The 18171-nt window shown below is 43.2% G+C and overlaps 1 protein-coding gene across 1 annotated transcript; it reads left to right on the top strand.

Annotated features, from left to right (window-relative positions):
• The first annotated feature begins 4952 nt into the window (after positions 1-4952).
• Positions 4953-16886, top strand: ubtd2 (ubiquitin domain containing 2). Its single transcript, XM_056411865.1, has 3 exons — positions 4953-5060; positions 8241-8477; positions 16170-16886. The coding sequence occupies exons 1-3, from the start codon at positions 4991-4993 to the stop codon at positions 16670-16672; spliced, it is 810 nt and encodes a 269-aa protein (XP_056267840.1). The 5' UTR covers positions 4953-4990; the 3' UTR covers positions 16673-16886.
• The last annotated feature ends 1285 nt before the right edge of the window (positions 16887-18171 follow it).

Here is an 18171-nt window from a genome sequence, read left to right as displayed (position 1 = left end):
TAAACAGTAGTATGTAATCGCATAAGTACTTATATACATATACAACATGTACATTCGTACATATAAACAGGTTTCCTGGTGGAAGTCACGTGTCAGTGCCTTCGATCTCCGGCCTTGTCCGTCACCATGGAAACAGTGTCACATGACATGAAAGCGCTTTGGTTCTGTGACGTCGCTAGTGACGTCACGGCGCACTGAACCAGAGTCTATAAGTAGAAGTGATTTCCAGCAAAGCAGCAGGGATTTGTGAATCTCACAGGAGAGGTGGGCGATAGGCGATTCAGAATCGCCTACACGGGAGGAGCGATTCATAGGCGAGTCTGATTATGAATCGCCGACCTCCCCAACGGGGTGGGACGGTTTGGCGAGAATCACCTTGTGTGATTACTCCTACACCCCATCCCGGGGTGGGTTTGGTTCTGTGGGATTCACAAATGGGGCCCTATTTAACCCCTTAGTTTAGTTTAGTTTATTTCAATCAGCAAAATATACAACAAGAGCGCGCTGGTTGACATGATGACGTCACAGTACGAATCAGCGGGGAGACTGACAGCACGGAGCGCTCAACAAGCCCGGAGCGCAGATAGGCCGCGAGTCTCTGCTCGAGCGCATGCTGGACCGTTAACCTGAAACAATATGGACCTTGTAGTTCTTTCTTGAGCGAAATGGTGCCACATAGATCCCATGGAAATGATCCAGCAGAGGATCGACATTCGACATGATGCCAGTCAACAAAGTGCTGATAGGGCGGTAGGCCCTCATGTACCGACACTGTGCCATGCAGGTGCAACACGTTTTATTCAATTTAAAAACCAGAAAGAGCAAAAGAAGTAACAAGCTTCTATTGGAAAACCATTAAGGTCCTATAATTACATTTAATCTTAAGAACATTGATGCTACCGACCTTTAGCCTGCGTCACTCTCTGTCTTTCTCTCTTTCTCTCTCTCACACACACACAGGCCGTGTTTTATGACTTTTGGGGACATCACATTGCACCACCGCACAAATCCACCGAAAGACTGAATCCACTCGTGCAGATACATTTTACGATGCATCTTTTTTTTTGTCTTCATCTTCAAGGACGGATTAAAGTCTATTTTTCCGTATTCTCTTGTTGGCTCTGTCCCCAATCTCCATCGTGCATGTTGCAGTTTGCTTTGACGAAGCAGGTCATTTAAAATCAATGACAAGACAATCAGGTGTGTGCCGCCTCTCCTTCACACACCGCTGGATGTGAATGATTTTCAAAGCTCCAAACGGCCCAGTCTCTCAAGTCATCATAAATACACCCTCCAGTTGTATAGATCTGGTTTGGGTGTGGGGGGGGGGGCTTAACAGATAGTAGTAAATCAATGGATCCAGACAGTTAAGGACAAATCAATGACACACCTATTAACCTCTGTGTCAGCTGTTCTGTTGCCGAGATGAAAGAGAAGGAAGAAAGACAGTCTCGAAGAAGAGAAGAAAGGGTGTCGACAGTGAAAGAAACAAAAGTGACAGCGGCTAGAGAGAGCATGAGAATATCCATGTTTTTTTTGGGTGTTTTTTGCATCAGTGCTTATGAGTGGAGCCAAATACATCCCACATACATGATACAGTAGATTACGTTTCTAAACCAGCAAGAGCCAAACAAATATTGAGCTTCTGTTGGAAAACCATTAAGGGCCTATAATTACACTTAATCTATAGAACATGGATGCTTCTGACCTATAGCCTCCATAACTCTCTCTGTGAACTCTGACCCACACACACACACACACACACACACACACACACACGCAGTCGTGTTTTATGACTTTAGGGGACATTACATTGACTTACATGAATTTCCTGGAGGCTTACCCTAACCATAACTGCTGCTAGCTTCACCCTTAACCTCACCTTAAATGTTATGAGGATGTGTATTGTGTCCTCATAAATAAGATGAGTCCCCACAATGGGACTGTGGAACCAGACACCACAAGTCATAAAAACACACACACCCACGCACACACGTAGTATTTTGGTACCGCCGTCTGCAGTTCAGATTCTCTGGCTCCATCTACTGACTGAGCCATATACGAGCAGAAGACCGTCTCTTCTGCAAATATCAGTCAATCAAGGAGTGAACATCACACTTTAAAAGTTAAAGTTGAATCACGTAAACACTTTGAATCGATTCATATGGCAAAAGGAACATTTGTCAAATTCTTGTTCATAACATACGAGGAAATCTGCAGGAATCCATGCCGTCGTCAAATGGATAAATTGTGTAAGAGTGCGTCTGCCGTGTTACACGTATTGTGTACCGTGGCATAAGGTGCATGCTCTCGCTCAGATGGAGCTGATGTTTCCACACACATCTCATTTAAGTGTTATTTTAAAGTTAACACAGATGTGTTTTTCAAACCTTGCTCTACAGTACGATGTCTACACTACACCGTGTCTTGAGTGTCTTCGAACTGCCGTTGAACATCACAAGTCCTTCTGCTGGCAATTTCTGTTCTTTAAAAAAATGTTGTGTTATCATTTTGCTATTATAGCTTTTTGCAATTTAATTCTACTGCAGGATGAAACAAAGTCACTCGAGGCCAGTGTACATCTCATGAATAAACTGGTCACTCTGTCCGTGTCCGTGTGGTCAGCAGCCTCTTCTTGCCCTGAACGGTGACATTCCACAGCTCACTGGTGCTTCTAACAATGCTGTCCTGAACAAACAGCAGACCTCTAGGAACCATACAAACTATTTCTCTTTTTTTTCTTTTTTAGTCTGACCTTTTTAGGAAAGGCCTGTAACAAGGTGGTTTTAGATTCTATAAAGCCTCAGTCATCTCTATTTAAATTCCCTGTAAGTGCAGCATTCCCAGCTACAATCACTACCCTGAGGCAAAAGACAGAAAAAGCATATTTATTTATCCCTGCACTCACTTCCTTCTTACTGTTTACCACCACTTCACAGCCACTGTATATACTTGTATTTACTTTAAGTCACTTTCTTAAACTTCTTAGACCGTTGCACTGTTTTGTTTTGTTTGTTCTGTATTGTATTGTGTTGTAATGTATATTTTGTGTAAGCACTGAGAGACACTTTACCTAGTCAAATTCCTTGTTTGTGCAAACTTACTTGGCCAATAAAACCGATTCTGATTCTGATTCTGAGAATAAAAAATGTTCAATCCCTTGTGCCATGAATGGGAGACGAGGTAGAGAAGATAATATAAACGAATGTGCTGAATCTCCTGCTGTGACCTTGATCACAGAATATGCAGCGACATGTCAAGTGTGTTCTGAGTATAGTTACATCATACTACGTCATGAGACTATGGGGTAAGAGGGGGGTATCCTGCAACCAGGGTTGTGGGGAGTTGTGGGTCCTCCCCCCCCTTAGTTGCATTAGTTGCAAGTTGAGCAGGGCACTGGCACTGAACCCCCCCAGCTTTCTTCCGGCGCTCACCTGCCGCCTAATAACTAAGGATGGGTTAAATGCAGAGAACTAATTTCCCCTTGGGGATTAATAAAAGTGTATATTCTTCTTCTATTCTATAAGGAAAGGGGTTTACAAGTAAGCTCCCTGCTGCGTACATGTCTTCTTTCAGTTCCAAGCAATAGGAAATAGTTGTAATTCCACACAGCTTTGTTGTAAAGGTATCCTCGCTATCGCGTTGCTATTGCATGTGTGTGTGTGTGTGTGTGTGTGTACATGAACACGTGAGTGTGTCAAATTACACTTAAGTCTCTTTAGGACAGTCCTAAAGATAGTGAGCAGACAGGAGGGTGTCTATCTGGTGTAACATTGCAGCATTCAGATGCAGAAATAGAGTGAGTAGACCTGCTCTGACAGAGAAGATTACAACGCATCGTCAAAATATGGAACAGAATAGAAGTGAAGAGAATAGAATAATAATTTAATTTCATGATACCATATGTATGTTAACACCTAAAAGTGTATGGTACTATAATAAAAAGCATCCCTGCAGGACAGACTGAAATAGCCAAAGAATGGATGTAAGATCAGATGTTTATCCACATGTATATAAATACTTGGGATGTGTGAAGAATAACCTTCACAATTAAACCTGAATCATACAATGCATAGGAGAATATACAAATATATTTTACTCAACAGGGAAATCTAATCAAATGTGTTAAAACCTAAAAACTACTGATAGTATAATAAAAATGCCTCTGCAACACAGACTGAAATAGAAGAATTGCTTGCACACAAACTATATTTATCTTTATTGTAAAATCACATTTATATCAAGATATATATTGAGTAAATCTACCATGCATAAGAGAATAACTCAACAACACTGTGCCCCTGTCTACTATGCAACACATGTGTGCCTGTTTGTGAGAATGTGTGTGTGTGTGTGTGTGTGTGTGTGTGTGTGTGTGTGTGTGTGTGTGTGTGTGTGTGTGTGTAGACTAACAGCAGGGGGCTTCTACCCTTCCTTGACATTCACAAACAAGGTGATGTGATTTGCTCGTCTTCTTCAGGACAGCAAACAGCTTATCTCCACACACACACACACACACACACACACACACACACGCTCACACACGACAACAACAACAACACAAGAGACAAGCACATGTGTCAAAAAACATAATCATCAACTGATTCTAAAGTCTAGACTCTAGAGCATGTGCTGCCCGAAGGAGACGTCGCAGTTCACTCCTCCTTTGTTCTCCCTCCTCTCTTCCTCCTGTCTCCCCCTCTCCTTCATTCCTCTCTCGGTCACCTTGTGACGCTGTGAGCCTCTCTGAGGCGCTTTCTCTCTCCACCTTCCCCACAGATGAAGATGAGGGGGCCTGCGGTGCCCCGCCAAGGCTGAGAGGAGGAGGGAAGGAGGGAAGGAGAGGAAAGGAGGGGGGAGAGAGAGAGAGAGCGTGAGAGAGAGAGAGAGAGAGGGGGGGGTGAGGTGGGGGCGGGGGGCTAGTGGATGTAGCTCTAGCTGTGGGCCGGGGGGTGAGCTACCTAGCCCGGGCTGCTCTGCCGAAACATCCATGGGTGGCTGTGTCGGGAGCCACCACGACTCCTCGGGCAGCTTGAACGAGAACTCGGACGGCACTGGAGGTAATTTTCATTTTTAGTGTCAAGCTTAGCTTTTTTATATTTTTCGGGGGGCTTTCTGTGGTTTTTGTTGTTGCATGTTGTCCTGGCTGGAGGTCTTCTTCCCTTCCTTTCTACCCCAGCCGGACACGGCCGCCCTCCCGGGTTTCCGCCTCCACCCAGCGGGGCCTTGAAGCAAGAAGCGACGCTTCGCCGCTACTTTTCCAAACCGGAGGGGGTTTATTGTGCGACGCCGCCTCCCTTTTGTTCCGTGGCTGTTTGACTCAAATGCTAAGATGTAGCCTCGTTAGCTCGCTAGCTCTTCTGCATCACACGTATGGGTCACGGAGGGACGCGGGCTGATGGTGACCACCACGTCCTCCTGACCGGCACCTGAAGGCACGCGGCACTCGGGGAAAGATGCCCGGCGTGGAGTTTGGTACAGAGTGTGTCGTGGGGCATGTCCATGTGTAAAGTGAAGGAGAAAGGATGATGAGGATGATGATGATGATGATGAGGTGTGAAAACTTAAAGGGGGTGCTTCACCCTCATGATGAAGGAAGTGTGTTATTGGGCCATCGAGGCCTGAGAGCAATAAGCACCATGTTATTATGAGCAGAGCAGTATATCAGACTTCAGAAGTCTGCAATGGATTATGTTTATGTTATGTATTATGCAATACCTAAGGTAATGAAGCATGTTTTACCCTAATAAAAAAACATATTCATAGGGTATACTGTGCTTTTTACCAGTAGCTTTTGGGTCTGGTGACACTATTACTTTTAATTGTTCTCATGCTATGTTGCTGTAGACCACTTTGTACTGTAGTTTCCTGCTTGTCTGGTGTGGAAAGGGGGTCCCACTTCTGGCCAGTGAGTTATTTTAATCCCAGATTGGGAGATAGAGCTGGGTTGGGGGGTTGGGGCACTGGGCCACTGTGTGATGCTGAGCTGTAGCCCGGTTTCCTTTATTAATGTCTTCCTTTTTTCCCTTCTGCGTCCGCCTTGGCGAAGTGTTCGCCTATCTTCTCGACTTCCTGGACGTGTTTAGATGTCACACACACGGTATTCAGAGATCCTTTTATCTGTGTTCGTAGTAACAAGAAGCTACGCCGTGTTAAAACCAGACGAGCAGCTGCTACCTGACTCCCTGCTTGATGAGGGCAGAGACAAGGCAGTTGCCCCCCCCCCCCCCCACACGTGTTCAATTGTATCTGTTTCCACTAAAGCAAGTGTCTATGCCTGAGGTGTCGTTCCAAGTGTGATGGTATTTTGGTATAAAATCATCTTATACACGTATTGGCCCATCACAAATATTTTCTGGGAATTAATGAATGACAGGAGAGTCGACTCAGGTTCATAAGTACATTTTTTAATTGTTAGCAGATGGATGAGCTGGAAAGTAGGTTAATGCAGAAGTATGAACGGACGAGTAGTTAACATACCTGCAAACTTGTCACCTTTCGGCGAAATTCGGCGTTTTGAAATAAATTCAATTGGGTAAATTGGACGGCCGGCGTTTATGAGATTGGAGTGAGACACGGAGAACATGCGATGTGGTGATCTTCACAATAAAACATCTTTGATGGGACACGTCGAAGGAACAGGCTCCTCGAACAGTCATGGAACGGGAACAGAATCATGGAACAGAATCATGGAACAGAATCATGGAACAGAATCATTTAACAGAATCATGGAACAGAATCATGGAACAGAATCATGGAACAGACTCAAGGCTTAGCAGAGCACACAAGTAAAAAAAATAGGAAGTTGGTTCATGAATGACTTTAACCATATTATATATAATGATAATGTAAAGTTGTTATTACTATTATAAGGGCCCGATCACTGAATTATTCAGAGGACCTTTTTTCTTAAAATGTTTGTTATTATTATTTAGATTTGCGGTCAGAACAATCAAAAGACTGTCGTTATAAAAGCTTTGAGGTGTCATCAAACATGTGGTGTGGTGACAACAAAGTCACCACACCACATGTATCAATGCAGACTGCATTCAATGATAACGTGCAAAAAGAATAGTCTTAAAAAGAAGAAAGCAGTCACGTATATATATCAAGTCCATGTAGGCACGTGTTTCTGGCAGATCACTATTAGTAAACTGCATGAAGCACATTTTACTCCACATATTCTGTGTTTGAGTCCATATGAGCTGCTGCTCTTGTCTTATATAGCTACGGGTCGTAGATGATGTTTATAAATGTTATTAACTGTTTGTGTTTACTGCTGAGACATCTAAACTTCACCCCACACGCAACTTAAATTGGCTATTTTGTCAACCAAGGACCTCATTTACCCTCGTCCTTCCATTCAGTACAATAATCTGGTGGTTTTTTGAGCCATTTTAAAAGGAGAATACTCTTATAACAATGTGCATTATGGCATTATACACAACTAAAAAGAGAACAAGTAAATGTAAGTGTAAACAGTCGGTCAGTTAAAGCTCCTCTTTACTGCAAACAGCCAGTTGAAGGTTGGTGTTTTCGGGCTGGGCCATGTGATCGTCAGACAACATGTGGACCAGCAGTCGGTGTAACTCTACACCTTGATCCATCATCCTCTCTTCTGTCTCTGTGTTGCACACACACACACACACACACACACACACGCTGCCCCGTACCTGTTGTCCCCTTTGGTGTTGATCCAGATGGTGTTATTCATCAGTCGCTCTTCTGCAGATGGAGCACTGTCCGATGCTATAACCATAACCGTGTAACTGGGTGGAGTAACACTACACTTCTAGCTCCGGTTCTGCTCCGTCTGTGTGTGCTCCATGTATATATATAACATGAGGGTGAAGGCTCATGTTTAATCTGTTATCTGAGTTTAGTTATCTGTCTTCAAAAAAACACATGCTTTGTTTCAGATGACTCCTAACTCTTCTTATACCTTCTTTCTCCTTTACTCTTCATTCCTATTTCTCTTTTTTATTCCCCCGCCTTCTCGCTCTCTCATCTTCCTCACCTCGTCTATCTAATTTGACTTCCCTACATCCCACATTTGTTTCTGTTTTTCTTCTCCCCTCCTCTCTCCATCCTCATTTTCTTTCCTCACATCTTTCCGTTCGCCCCACCCTCACATTCATACTCTGTATCTCGTTCTCCTTCCTCTCCACTCCCACCCTCCTGTCTTCATCTTTCTTTTCTCTCCATCTCTCCATTCCTCCTCCTCCTCCTCTCTCTCCCAGTGACTCTAGGACGTAACCAGCCCCTGAAGAGAGAGCGGCCTAAATGGAAAAGTGACTACCCGATGACTGAGGGCCAGCTGCGCAGCAAGAGAGATGAGTTCTGGGATACGGCGCCAGCGTTCGAGGGCCGGAAGGAGATCTGGGACGCGCTGCGGGCCGCGGCCAGCGCCTTTGAGAGCAGCGACCACCTGCTGGCTCAGGCCATCCTCGACGGGGCCAGCATCACACTGCCGCACGGTAACACTCATTTCCACCGGGGTAGACGTAGCAGATACTTCATTGTGTTTGTTTTGACTCTCCATGAGATGCTGCTTGAGGCACCGATGATTACTACTGTCGTTACTGCTCGCCGATCGTGGAACGGGTTGAAGAGATTGATGGAAAAAGCAAGAATATTGAGTTTATTCTTAACAAGCACAGGTCAGAAAACAAACGCCTGCAGGCCGTTTGGAGTACTTTCAGGCACCGAATTGAGAAAGACTATCGAACATGCATTTTAACATATGCTTTATACACAACAAAAGAGGCGGAGTTTATTGGTACCGGCCTTCGTGGACCAATCATATGCAGGCATAATCACCTAATCCTAAAACTGATCAACTAAATTTGACCCCAGACCCGTTGAACCCCTCATGCCTGAATGGCCTTTGGGCCCTAATTAAAGACAGGTGAAAAACACGTAATGTTCTAGAAATGATCTAGCCCCCGCCCCATGTTCTTAACCTGCAACCTAGTGGCGTAATCTCTCAAGGCCAAGGCACAGTCTTACATGTTATTGAACGTTGAGCCCTGACTTGCATATTTTTGGATAATCTGACATTAAACAGTAGATGGAAATATACGACACTACCTGAAGAATTTCTCTAGAGAAACTAGAACTCAGGAACTCAGCTGTAGAGAATTTCTTCGCATTTTGAGGCTTTTCTGGAGGCTGTAGATCTTATTTTTGTGTGCCAGATCACAGTTATGGCTTCCCGTGATAAAAATTGCGATTGCAACAACTGCAGCTGTTTAAAATGCATGAAAACTCTGCTGCATATCAAATCAAGCCCTTCCTATATGAATGGATACAGATGATTTGGCTGAAGCACACGACAGGCAACCTGGGAAAATCTTTCCGAAACGTTGCTGTTGCAGCACAGAGTAGAAGAGTAATATGCTGTATATTACACGTTTTCACAGAAAGCAGACGGCAAAACGAAAATGCACCGAAATCAGGTGGAAAAGAACGTTCTTTTAAAGTCTTCTTTGATTGCAAATGTCTGTTGATTACATTTGCATGTGAAAGTGGAATCAAAATCTTTTGTCCCAAAAAGTAATGAATAATTATGATCTCAATATTTATTTAATAAAAAGGGACTAAGATTTAGACTACAAAAGACAATGGCCCTTTCTTCTCTCTCTCTCTCTCACCACCCCCCCCCCCCCCCACACACACATACAATATTACATTTTCTATTTATTGTTGAATAGTTATTTTGTAATTTAGTTAAGTAAAACTGCCAACAATTTTCTAGTGACAGATTCCAAAAAAATCCGGATTTGATGCTTGAATATCTTTATGTTTTGCACTCGTAAACCGTTCATGATGTGGATGTTTTTGTAAGTTTAATGTAAAAGCAGTGTAATTAGTTTATAGTGTATTCAATTAGTCTGACATTGGAACACACTGAGGGTGAGTTGGTGCCTCCTCTCCACCGGCCAACTCTGAGATCCAGATGCCAATAGCAAATGAAGCATGATGGCTTCACTGCCCGTAAGAATGGCCTCAAAATGATTAGAACACTAATTTTGGTTTCAGAACAGCCAGTCGTTTGTCTTGATTGAAACAATAAAACATCCATCTCATACGTAAGCTCATGCATCCCTGCGTGTTCTTCGATATGAACAGTGCACATCAACATAGTTTGAATTGAGGAGCTACGGCTTATCTGATGTTGAAGCTCCATAAACCAGAACTACACTTTGCCCCACATGACGACTATGTTCCGTTTGGGTGAGTGGCTTCTGTGCACATTGATTGAGGGTTTAATCAATATGGACCTGATTCCAAGCAACAACAAGCATTTACAGTCTCACAGCCGGCAGTTAAAAGGAGTTACAGACGCTGGACCTCTAAGTATATCTCAATGAGCCGCTGGTCGAGATCAGACTGAAGCTGTTAGGAGGAATATGCTCCGCCGTATGAGGAATCAATAACAAATACATTACAAGAGGCGTGTCCTCGGTAGGATGTAATGAAGTCATCCTTCAGGTTCGTATAAAGAAAGCGAATCCTCTCCAACTTACTGGGAAACATTCACGTAGGACCGATCAATACAAGCGGCTCAGATTGCGCTCGTGCGGCCTTTCTTTTTGTGGATGTGCGTCATTCTCTTGCTTCTAATTCTTGTAATTTACGGAGTCGTATTACGACAACTGAGGAGAGGAATGGCTCCTCGTCCTCTTGTTTAGATGTTGTTACTATGAGCTTTGGATGGTGATGTATTTTGTCTCTTTGGCGGCGTTCTGTTTTACTGGTCACTCCAGACTTGTCTGTTCGTTTTTCGATTGTATGTATCGGCAAAAGTAAATAATCAATAGATGGGGATACAAGAAAATCAAAAAAAATATTGAGTGTCAGAATATTTGTTTGGCTGTATTGATCCTCAACACCAGTGTATAGATTTTGAGTTTACATGCAAAGATCTGAACTCAGTTATTACATAATTTTATTTGCAAAGACACGCTCCTTGTCAAAGTCGTGTGACGATGTGTTTTACTGGGACTCTAATAACGGCAAATGCAGATCTCACTGTTCTAATTACATCCCAAAAGTAATTATGCACATTGTGGTGTGCTCTTTGTGCTATGACAGCTTTTCTTAAAATCTGATAAAAATATCGTCGGCTGAGAGATGGCTGGCTTGTCTTCATATAAAACACCCCACTGGCACAGCATCCTTTCTATTTGAAGTCAATAGATAACATGGTGGTTAGCAGAAACTAACCTTGGACGATCCCCAAGTAATGCCCTTTAAGGACATTAGTTTTGCAGGTATTTGTTTAATGATGGCTCAAAAAAATAAGTCAGGGTGCCACTAAAGTGATTCAATTATCCTGAGGAGAACATGAATCATGACATGTGTCATAACTTCGTGGCAGTCCATCCAATAATTGAGACGTTTGTGATGGAAAAGTCAGTCGTCACCAAAGTCATCAGGATTCATGAGGCCTGGCTCACGATAATCGACTTATCATGCGGCACACTCATTTCTGCTGAGCTCAACAGCCCGTTATGTTTACGTCAGCATATTTTAGCCAACAGGCAGGGTTGTCCCTACTATTACAAGACTGAGGCATTGCACTTTTTTTGTGTCTATATTGTTTTATTCTCAAGTCTTTTATTTATTTCGAATATTCTTTTTACAATATTTAAAGCAAACAGTTTATTGCACGTTGAAAGGGTGCACTTGCATACATACACTATTATTATATTGTCAATAAATCAGAGGAATACCATATTCTTAAAAATAAAATGTATCTGTGAATGTCTGCAGATAAAGTTTCATGACAATCTATCCAATAGTTGTATCTAATAGTCTGGACCAACGCGGTAGACCGATCGGCCGACAGCCCTAAAGCCCTAAAGCCACTGTCATGGATGGGGAGACTGTGTGTCAGTGGTCAGCAGGTCCGTCTTCCAATCAGGGATCAGTGGGTTGGCGGTTCAATCCCCGCCCTAGTCGATGTGCCCTTGAGCAAAACACTTAACCCTGAATTGATCCCCGTAGACGGTGTATGAGTGTAGCATGTAAAGTGTCTTCCTTCACATGCTACATGTCCTTTATTCTAATTCTGGTTAACACTCATTGTTGAATGAAAGCCAAAAGGAATCAGCGCCACCTGGAACCCATTAGTTTTTCTGCAGCTGAAGAATAAACACAAACTGCAGAAGAGAAATACTGAGAGAATCACATCCAAGTCATGTTTATAGAACGTCATGAACCATGTGTAACATCCGTCTTGTTATATAGATATTACGTCACCGGTGCGTGAACGGAGTTTTAAGGCCAAGACACAACGACAAAAGGCCGACAGCCTCGCATTGCCAAAAAAACGGTTTCACTTGAACGCACCGTAAAGACTGCAGACGGTACCGGCAGGTGGCGGTGGTCTGTGTTCATTCTTCAAAAAGGGAAACGAGAAGACTCAAGACTGCGGATGTACAAGCCGTTATTATGACACACACATGAAACACAGCAGCGTGCGCCAACACTGTTCCACCACTCGACTTCAGTCCAGATGGCCGTGTCGCTGAGAAATATCTGTATTGGAAGGATTAGATGAGCTGAAGATAAAACACGAGAGGAGCGATCTGTGTGAGCCCACTTGACTCCACTTGTTGCTCCTCTTCTCAGGCTTTTTCATTTGCTCAAGCCGAACAGCCAATCACAGGGATCTCTCTCACGGACGACTTCCGCAACCAATTCAACGCGGTGAAGCGGCCAAAATGTGACACGGGCGGCTTATGAATTGGCCTAAAATTTATCAGAAAAGAGGGAGCAAGATTAGTTTTCTTTAGAAAGAGGTTGGACCACACAGCATGTTAACCCTTGTGTTGCCTTCGGGTCATTTTGACCCAAATCAATATTACACCCTCCCCCCGCCTTAGGATTAATTTGACCCCATTCAATGTTTAATGTCGGTGTTCTTTCGGTAGTCAACAAACAAACATAAAGTGCCTCACACTTAAACTTGGAAAACAATATTAATTCTAATAATTTTTTGGAGGTTTTAATTGCTGGCGTCAAATTGAACCCAAAGGGTAAAATATGTTAGTAAATATAAAGGTAACAGGAGGGTGAAACATTGAATCGGGTCAAAATGACCCATAGGCGGGGGGAGGGTGTAATATTGATTCGGGTCAAAATGACCCGAAGGCAACACAAGGGTTAAAGAGCGGATGGAAAATTTCCTATTGCTAACATAATAATCAATACAATTCTGGGCCAAACTGTATCAATAACTTATTTTTTAGAAATGTGGTTCATAAAATATTATAAAATTAAGGCTAACTGTGGTTGATTTCATATTGGATATGATTTCAGATATAAAATAATACTGGTTTAAAATTGCCAAAAAATAGCTAGGAATATCCCTCCTGACAGGGTCTTGGGTAATCTATGACCTTATGACCTTGACTATGTTTGTAGAAAAGTTTGAAAAACTTCTCCCACATCTCTTATAACGCATCAGTATGATGACAGGGCCTCCCCCTCACGACCGAGTTGATCATCTGAATTCTGAAATAAAATTCTGGGATGAGAGCGGTTTGCTGAAAGGTTTTTTGAAGGAGGAAGTTCTTCCATTTCATTTTGCATTCAAATCCCCTAAAATACCTGTAAACCTCGTTTTCTTTCTCCTAAGTCTCTCTGATTCTGTGGTGGATTCATTTAGCCAGGGCTGTTGTGGCCTTTTGTCTTTTAGTCCAGGTCAGTCTGACAGGTGTGGTTGAAAAGGCCAGCTGCTCTATGTAAACATGAGAATTAAAGGCAAGGAATGAAGCAGTGGTAGCAGACAGAGAGTTAAAGACCCGGCGGCGGATTGGAGACGTGTGAAATACTAGTAGAGGGTGGAATAAAACTGCTTTGTGATCAGACACACATATATCCTCAGTATCAGAGTAAAATAGTAAATAACCAGATGATCAGGGGTTATCTTTTCAGTGTGTGGGCTCCATTACCACCTGGGGGAGGTTAGCATTGGGTCAGACTTTGATGTACAGCTTGATAGTAACTCAACAGGCTCTTGGAGAAAACCCTGTGAGGCCCGGGCGGTGTGTCGATTATTTAAATCACCACTGGACCTTTACTTTAAAACCAAGATGTTTCAATTAAGTAAACAGCTTTGTAACTGTAATTTTGTTGTTGTTGTTGTTGTTGTTGTGTATTTTTAGTCACTTAATCAAATACAATACAATGTTATTCTATATAATATACAAAAGAGAAAGACTGAAATGGTATAGGTAGAAGCAAATAATGCTTATATATTCCTATCCTAAATGAATATCAAATAAATCAGAAAATTAATATAAAATAATGAAAAATAACAAATAAAATAAAAGAAATATATATATATATATATATATATATATATATATACAGATATACATCCACATACTTTTTCCATCTAAATATGTATTATTATTTATATTTATTAAATTAACAGCAGCCCCCCCCCCCCCTTGCCTTGCCCGTCAGCCAGGGTCGATGGGGGTGTGTAACATCTGGGGGGTTGTTTCCTCCTTCTCTTTAATAATAAAAACATCTCAGATTCATTACTTAGGGATCTGATGTTTAAAAGGCCCATTTTTACGGTTAAAGGCCGGAGGCAGCAGAGGTTTTCGTCGTAGTTAAATTGTTACGACGTGAATCAAGAGGGTCTGATAGGAGATGATGGTGGTGAAAGAGTCAGTTTTCTGGGCGTTTGGTTTGAAATAACTTCGGTGTTTCTTTTCACACCGATGGTTTTTCGGTGAGAGCTGTTGTTATAAGGCGCTGCTCACTTTCTATCCACATGACCACACATTTCACTCAGAGACAAAGTAGGAGAAGCTCTCCTTTCACTCTGCCCACTGTGCCGAGTGGAAAGCAACATCCTGCTGACTCATCGCAGTCTCACTCAACACAAAACGATAAAGAGAGGCACATTTCTTCCTCTTTTCTTTTTTATTATAAAAACTTCTTGCTTTTGTGAGGAGAATTCTCAGCCTGGTCTTTAATTATTTGCTTCTAATGTTTAAACTCTCTTAAGGACAACAATGTTACAATCAACCAAACATACAGGATGAATTGGCTGATGAATTTGGATTTGACACAATTATATATTTAAAAAAGTAAGAAAGAAAAGAAACCTTGCGATTAAAACAGGCATCACCACAATAAAACTACTTGGTTAGACAAGGGAAAGACTGACAATATATAGGGGGGGAAACAGGTGTACGACATCAGACAGTAACGAGACAAGAGTGGCTGAGGGCAGGTGCAGGGAATTAAACAATTAAGACAGAGAAGACACAGAGGAGACACAGGAGACACGGAACACACGAGAAACAGAACAGGGTGTTACAGTTTTCAGATGTGCAACGTAGTGACTCACCATTACGCGGGGTGGCCTGTCTGAAATCCCCGTGAGGACCCACCACACCGCTGCGTTACGTCTCTGTCTGTGAGCTCTTCTCTTATTTCCCCCTTTCACATCCAACTCTCTCCTCGGTGTCTGAATCACAGTCGGTCCAAAGTGGCGTCATGTATTTGAAAGTGCTCCAACAGACACAAGAAATCCCTCTTTTCCGTCTTTCACTCGTCTTTCCTCACTTTCTATCGAGTCTCATTTCTCCATTTCATCTTATGATAGCCAAATGTGAATCAGAGTTCCGGCTGTGGCTTTGTCGACTTTTGGATTAAGAGTGCAATAATCCAAATATAGAAAAGTAAACGGCTGTTTAGAGACAACACAAGACCCCCGAAAGCTCACCCGGTCCAGATCATTCATTTAAAAGGAAAATAATGAAGGGAAAGTTGAGGGTTTACCTGAAAAGTTAACTTCCGTTGTTAAAACTTAGTAGAACTTCCCAGTGAAACATTTACCGAGTGTGATTTCCATGAACACAGCTCTGTTTATATTGGTGTGTACGTATAGAATAATACACAGTAGGTATAGGTGGTGTAAGTATAAGGACTTGGCAGGTTTTTTTAAGCTCATTTTTTCCATTGAAATGTTTTATTAATGTTATTTAATGTTTAATTACAAACTTGTCTAAACCTCTCGTTGGAAAATGTTCTGTGTTCAAACAAACTTTCAAGGAAGCTGGAGATGTTGTTATGGTAACTGATCAGAATGAAGGTCACAACTGTAGAAATGGACTTTAAAACCATTGTTCTTGCAGGCGCTCTGGCTGAATGCTACGATGAACTGGGGAATCGATACCAGCTGCCGGTCTACTGCCTCTCTCCTCCCGTCAACATGATCGAGGAGCGCTCCGATGAGCTCGACGGGTCAGATTTAGACTCCGGGGCCGCGGATCCGTCCGGCGACGGCGGCTCAGGGGGCGAGTGCCAGCTTCGGCTCCGGCTCTCGACGGGCCGCGACCTCCGGCTGGCGGTCCGTTCCACGGACACGGTGGGCATGATGAAGCGCCGTCTCCACAGTCAGGTGGGCGTGGCCGCTGCAACCCAGCGCTGGTTCTTCTCAGGCCGGCCGCTGACTGACCGGCTGCGCCTGGACCAACTGAACATCTCCAGGGACTACGTCGTGCAGGTCATCCTCAGCCAGCCGCCGCCGTCCGAGCCGCCGCCGCCGACAACAGGACACACGGCGGAGGCCTCCGGGCCGGCGGCGGCGGAGGGAGCGGCGAAGATATCGCAAGAGCCGCCGCCGGTGGAAAATTAACTCCTCCCAACCTGGCAGCCTGGAAGGAGGCAGAGGCCGTCAGAAAGAAAGAGGATAACAAGAGAGTCCTCTCCTCTTCTCTCCTCTTCTCTTCTCTTCTCTTCTCTTCTCTCCTCTTCTCTTCTCTTCCCTTCTCTCCTCTTCTCTTCTCTTCTCTCCTCTTCTCTTCTCTTCCATCAATTCCCTTCTCTCCTCTTCTCTTCTCTCCTCTTCTTCTCTCCTCTTCTCTTCTCTCCTCTTCTCTTCTCTCCTCTTCTCTCCTCTTCTCTCTCTTCTCTTCTCTTCTCTCCTCTTCTCTTCTCTCCTCTTCTCTTCCCTTCTCTCCTCTTCTCTTCCCTTCTCTTCTCTCCTCTCCTCTTCTCTTCTCTTACCTTCAATTCCCTTACCTTCTCTCCTCTTTTCTTCTTCTCTCCTCTTCTCTTCTCTCCTCTTCTCTTCTCTCTTCTTCAATTCTCTTCTCTTCAATTATCTTCTCTTCTCTCCTCTCCTCTTCTTCTCTGGCCAGAGGTCGGCTGTCTGCCGGAGCGAAAGGACTCTTGACTTGAGAAAAGACTCTCTCTCTCTCTTTGGTTTTACACGTTGACATTTTGACCTTTTTGAAGTCTTTTTAACTGTTCCAATGGAAACCAAAACGACACAAATAGAACGATGTCAGATGGCACGAAGGGTTTTACGAGCAACACTGATGTTCAAAATGTTTCTGTGTTTTTGTTTCCGCTCCGTTTCTGCTCTCCGGTCAGTATCGTTCTGTTTATGAGGCCACAGGGTTTCACCGAGATACACACAGATAAATACATACAAAACTAGAATGGGCACTCGGTAGAGCGCATACCTTCGCATATCACAAGATTGGGCATTGAATTATGAAAATGTTGGCATTAGTTGCATGCCAATTGGATAAGAATTGACCGTGATATGGTAAAAAGAAGATTTTGACCTATCCTTGACCTTGACCTTTGACCCGATCGATCCCAAAATCTAATCAAATGGTCCCCGGATAATAACCAATCATCCCACCAAATTTCATGCGATTCGGTTTAAAACTTTTTTTGTTACGCGAATAACACGCATACAAATAAATAAATAAATAAATACACGGCGATCAAAACATAACCTTCCGCATTTTCAATGCGAAGGTAACAATTCAACTTCGGAAGGAAAAGATTAAAGACGCAAAAACAATCATGACAGTTATTCAAAGAAGTCTCTTGGCGGTTAAGCCAGAATGCCACGCTGTACAGGAAGGTTGCTCGTTAGTAAACACAAGTGTGCGTCCTCTTGTCGAGAGGCCACAGTCACATGACCATGTGTTACCGAGCGGCCGCTGGATTAGACGCTTTATTTCACTGCTTCACGGAACAATCAGAGCAATCATGTAATAAACATTAAGTAGCCAGTCAGCGCGTGTCTGTACGTGTGTGTGTGTGTGTGAGAGAATAAGCGTATGTGTGCGTGGATGTTCGTATATGATCAAGACACAACCACAATTGTTCATGTGG

Source organism: Pseudoliparis swirei, chromosome 3 (assembly GCF_029220125.1).
Source record: "Pseudoliparis swirei isolate HS2019 ecotype Mariana Trench chromosome 3, NWPU_hadal_v1, whole genome shotgun sequence".
Lineage (NCBI taxonomy): Eukaryota > Metazoa > Chordata > Actinopteri > Perciformes > Liparidae > Pseudoliparis > Pseudoliparis swirei.
Note: the sequence above shows the minus strand (reverse complement) of the source record. Positions and strands in the feature narration are given on the sequence as shown.